This window comes from Amblyomma mixtum, chromosome 8 (assembly GCF_055824585.1).
Source record: "Amblyomma mixtum isolate Tamu chromosome 8, ASM5582458v1, whole genome shotgun sequence".
NCBI classification, from domain to species: domain Eukaryota; kingdom Metazoa; phylum Arthropoda; class Arachnida; order Ixodida; family Ixodidae; genus Amblyomma; species Amblyomma mixtum.
In genome coordinates, this window is record NC_143019.1 from 28733778 (window position 1) to 28739022 (window position 5245).

A 5245-nucleotide genomic window follows, 5' to 3' on the forward strand; every position below is an offset into this window, starting at 1 on the left:
AAACCGACACTCCTCTTATGCCTAGAAGAAGCAGAATCGTCGCTCTAAATAAAGTATAAATTTATCACGTATACTGTTTTCTTTTAGGTGACGTGAGACGAAGCGAAAGACCAGTGCCCCGTTCGTTTGGGGACAATAAGGCGCTGAAAAAGGCAGGAACAACGCCGAATCCAGTCGGAATCCAGAGGTCCGGATTCGAAGGGCGCCGCCATGTTTGTCGCCGCGGAGTTTTTCCGGGACCGACCACTGATTAGAGGCGGACGACTACGGCAGAGAAGGCTCCTGGGGGTAGAACCAAGACGTCTCTGAAGATGCCCCCAAACCGCAGAAAAAACCATTAGTGTAAATAAAGTTTTCCCTGTCCTTCCCTTTCCCTTCCCTTCCGGCACCGAAAATCGGTCCTGAACCGATCGGCCTCGCCGTGCTCCTTTCCGCCCTGGTAGGCGTCAAATGCTGCCGAGTCCGATTTTCTAGCCGGATTTTTGGACAAGTGTGAACGGGCCCTAATTAAGTAGGCTGACGCGTGCCAATGTTCTGTGTGAACCGAGTGAGACACGTGGCGGCGTTCTGGGTGAGCCGAGTGAGACGCGTGCCGGCGTTTCATGTGGGCCGAATGCGACGCGCCAAGTGACGTCAGCAGTGGCTCTACAAAAGCGAGCAACTGCATGAGCGCCGCGGAAGAATGCATCTCAACTGTCGCCCAAAAAAGTACTACTCAGCCTTTGTATCGCTTCTTCCTTGCCGGGACCCGCGAACACCAAAAGTGGCGACGAGAATGGCGGAAGCAAGGCAAGACGGAGAAAAGAAGCGCTGAAGCTGGACAACGAAGTGCCCAGGAAACAGTCTGAAGAGCAACGCTAGATTCAACCGCACCTACGACAGAAGGCGACAAGATGTTCGAGATAGCAGCCTCCAGTTAGATTGGTCAAGTAGGAGCCTTCGACGAAACTGTGAGTGACGGCTATTTTACGAAAAGCGCCTAATTTCCTTTTTTGGGGTGAACAAAGTTCCGGAAGACTTCAAGATGCATGCTTTGCTAAGCGTCATTGGGCCGAAGTCGTACAGCCTTTTGAAATCTCCGACCGCAATAGATAAGCCATCGGAAAAGAAGTTCAAGGAGCTAACGGAATTGCTTCGAAATCACTTTACCCCGAGAGTGTGTGTGATCGGAAAGCGAGCAAAATTTCGCAGATGCCAGCTGCAACATGAAAGCATCGCAGAGTACGTAGCCGAGCTCAGAAAACTATCTCAGACCTGTGAATTCGGCACCTTTTTGGGCGAATCGCTTCGAGACAGGTTTGTGTGCGGTTTATTCCGCACTGAGATTCAGCGATAGTTATTTGCAGAAGACAAACCGCTGACATTCCAAAAAGCTGTTGAGCACGCACTTGGTTTGGAAGAAGCTAAGAAAAATGTTCAGGAAGCGCACGCTAGGGACGCTGTCGATGACTTCCACAAAATGAGCTCTGAAGACGCAGGCAAAAGACAGCATTCTTTCGAATGTTATCGCTCCGGCTCTGACAAGCATTTTTCCCGTGCCTGTCCGCATATCGCAGATAAGTGCACGAACACCGGCAAGAAAGGCCACATTCAGCGTGCCTGCCGTGGTCGCAAGCAGAAGCCAACGAGTTCAAGGAAGTGGATACACACTCTTGAAAGTGACGACATGGCTCTACAAAAAATTCAGGGGGCACTTTGACTGTCTAAAGTGCGTAGAGGCGAAAGCGTTTTCCGCACCACTTTGCCTATGTGACACTGGGGACGTCACCGATAGATGACGTCACACAATTGATCACGAAGTAATCACAAATTACTAATCAATGACTAATTACTGATTAATCACACAGCACTAATTGACTGCTAATCGTTTAAGCTTCGCCTTTAGGAGTGGAACGCGACAGCGTGTCGTAGCGCCGCCTGGGAGTCCACGGAACACCACCATCCGTTCGGCGCGATGCCTTTGCCTCTGAACGCAACGCTTTTTGAGGAAAGGAAATGGCGCTGTAATTCTCAGTCATCTCGGTGGACACCTTAACCACACCGTACAGGAAGGGAGGAAGTGGCAGTGAAAGAAGAAAGAGGGGCCGTAATGAAGAAACTGAAAATTGTATTTGAGGAAAGGAAATTACGCAGTAACTGTCTCACACATCTCGGTGGACACCCGTCAAAACGCGGACACATCTGTCGACACGGCTGCCGACACGGATGCAGACACGGCTGCCGACACGGACGCAGACACGGCTGCCGACACGGATTGCTAACGACAGCATGAGGCATTAAAGGCTTTCGCCTTAAAAGCGAGCACCTGCATGAGCGCCGCTGGAGAATGCATCTCAGCTGTCGCCCTATAAAGTACTACGCAGCCTTCGTATCGCTTCTTCCTCGCCGGGACCCGCGAACACCACAACTGGCGACGAGGATGGGTTTGGCGACAGAGGAGGTTTTCTTAAGTGGCTGACCGACAACACTAAGAGCAGGAGCATTCTCTGGTTCCTGCAAAAAAAAAAAAAAACTCATTATTTCCAATTGTGTACGTCGAAACCGAACTATGCTTTAATGGCCAGTGTGTGTAAGAGAAAATGGTGGGGACGCTAACATTTTAGTAATATTAGATTCTATAACACATGATTGCTGAAGACTGGCTTGATTTCGTACTTTCAGGAAGATTGGCGTTTTTTTTACTTAAATGTTGGTCCACATTATTTGGGACCCCTCGGAAAGAACCCCTCCATAGTAGGAAGGACACTACCTTAGCAGATGACATATTTATTTCTCATCTCAACAAACACGAGCGTTTCCCTATTGTATCTCAGTGATTTTTGGGCCAAAATCTCATTTTCGATGATCTTAAGTTATTATCTTTCACACTGTTCTGTTTCTTCGTCCTTTAATTGGTATATTTCGTGATACTTTCAGGCTTTCAAAGTTCTGCCATCACTTCTCATGTCCCAGTGCAATGGTTTGAGAACTGGTGTCCTTGATCAGACGACGTAGAATGAACAGTAAATATTCGGTGATCGCACCAGGCACAGGAGAAGGATATTTGGATAGATACGAGAGAGCCCTTTGTCCTGGATGGCCGTAATTAGGATCAGTTGCGGCAAAGCTGACTTACAGGAAGACGTTTTCCAACCAAAAACCCTCGTTCACAGACACGTTTTCGCTTCCTGCAATGCTGCATGAAGGGTTTAGCGCAAGGGGAGATGAGTCAGCAGCCCTGCACTGTGTCCTTCTTCGAAAAGGTGAGGGGTGACTGCCCCCAAATCTGCGTGAACCTGAAGCGCCGCCGGACATTGCCAGCTTCCGAGGTAGAGTGTAAAGGAAAGTTGTGCAAAGGCTACAATGATGCATTCCCTTGACGAGTACCTGTCTCGACCCGCTCCTGTCGTTCGCGCCTTGACTCTATTGTGTCCTTTCAACAATTTCCCTCCCATACAGATAAAGGGACGTATCTCCTCTCCCTTTTCGAAGAAGAATGCGAGATTGCCGTCTGCGTACGAGGGTTTTTGGTTGGAAAATTGTAGAGGGCGCTCGTTATTCTGCAAGTTGTCTATTACATTTTTCCCGGAACAGGTCACGTGTGACTCACGACGCAGCCGTATGACTGGCCACGTAGAAGCCACAATCTTCGTATCACCGTCGGGAAGCTTGTCTACTGTAAAACCGGAAATGGGAGCTGACTAACCGCTGCCGATTCACTCCAAAACTATTCGAGGAATTCGGGCTTCCACACAAAAGAGGGTTATCCCTCGAAGCCAGAAGCACTCACCACTTCGCGGCCAGACAAAAACCGGGGTAGGAAGGATAGTCGTGACGCATGCGGTCGGCAATGCCAGAGGCGAAAACCCTTTCTGAAGCTTTATTCAAACACTGTCGAGCCCATACCAACCGAGTAGGCAAGAATTCCAGAAGCGTGTGGAAGAAAGGGCGGCACTTCTCTCTTAAGGGTTCCCAGCAAAAAAAAAAAGACTTTCCAGGAAAAGCTTGCACTAACAATAACACGCTGAGCACCCAACCAGCTCTAAAGACACGGCTGGCATGCCCGTCAGCTGACCAGGGCAAGCTTCAAGAAACCACGAGATTCCAGGGTATAAAAAGGCCGTCTCCAACCGACGGTGGATGGAGAACGAGGTCTGCAGCGCGTCTGGCAACACATCACCCGTCTTGACTGAAACCATGCACCTACCACCTGAGCATGAATCGGACGACGAGTCTTGTGACTCTCGCTCTGGTAAGTACTTTCATAAATTTTACGAACTGGCTTTTTGCCTTTGCTTTTCTGTCCTACGCACTTATCATCAGGTTTTGCAACAGTTAAATATCAACGGATATTAGAGTGGAGACCCCGTTCTAATTATCTTGTAATTGCAGCTTTTTGTTTTGCTTCGGTGCTTATTATTATGCTTTGAGAGATTTGACTATCTAAAGAGTCACACATGGATTGATTACCTAGCCTCCTCGATTCTGTAAATTGTATATATTTGATCCCCCGACACAGTTCTCTGTGCGCATTTGCAGGTCCAGACTGTCCAGAAGAACACGACGACAGCCACGTGGACGACGGCTTCGTCCACTACCTACTGTCCGAGGAGTGGGTACCGGACCGGCACGACATCGACGAACAGCTGGAGTGGTTGGTCCACAGGGGCAATGGGCCCGAAGATTCCTGCGCTGCTGAACGAGCGCCACCAGAGCCGCTGCTGGACTGCTGCGACTGTGTGTACCACGCCCGCGGCCACTGGTGCAGTCCGGAGGACAATGCCTTGCCTGACGCTGCCCATCAACGCGAGCCCTGCCGGTGCACCCTGGACTGCCTGCGGTCGTTCGACGACAACGCCACGTGGGACGGGGACTATCATGTTGAGCACCATGGATGGTGTGACTGATGTCGCGTGATGGGGATTCGCAAATAAATTTTTCATTTTTTGAACACAAGTGGCTTCGTTCGAATCTGTTGTAGAAACACGTGGCTTGCTTCTGTCTTGTATTGACGTCGCGGTAAAGGAATTAGGTCAAGCTGCGGGTCTGTCTAATGCAGTAGCCAGCACTCTACCCAGCCTCTTCGAATCGGTTAAGCTGCGCCGCAGTGGTGGCTTAGGCTTTGTTGGCTTAGACTTCGATGCATACGGTACAATCTGGCTACCGCCACTATTCATAAGGGTCCATCAGTTCAACGGCTTCCATTGATAGTTTTCCTAGTTTTAAGGTGTTGCCTTCTCTTCAGCACCTAAGGCTGCCGTCCTGT

General features: G+C 49.8%; 1 protein-coding gene across 2 annotated transcripts; it reads left to right on the forward strand.

Moving 5' to 3' along the window:
• The first annotated feature begins 530 nt into the window (after positions 1 to 530).
• Positions 531 to 4973, forward strand: LOC149331839 (uncharacterized). 2 transcript variants are annotated; one of them, XM_089556893.1, is made up of 3 exons: positions 531 to 950; positions 1557 to 4231; positions 4519 to 4973. In XM_089556893.1, the coding sequence occupies exons 2-3, from the start codon at positions 4120 to 4122 to the stop codon at positions 4884 to 4886; spliced, it is 480 nt and encodes a 159-aa protein (XP_089413019.1). In that variant the 5' UTR covers positions 531 to 950; positions 1557 to 4119; the 3' UTR covers positions 4887 to 4973. The 2 variants fall into 2 exon arrangements, with proteins under 2 accessions (XP_089413019.1, XP_089413018.1); XM_089556892.1 differs by having other exon boundaries at positions 531 to 4231.
• Positions 4974 to 5245: the final 272 nt, after the last annotated feature.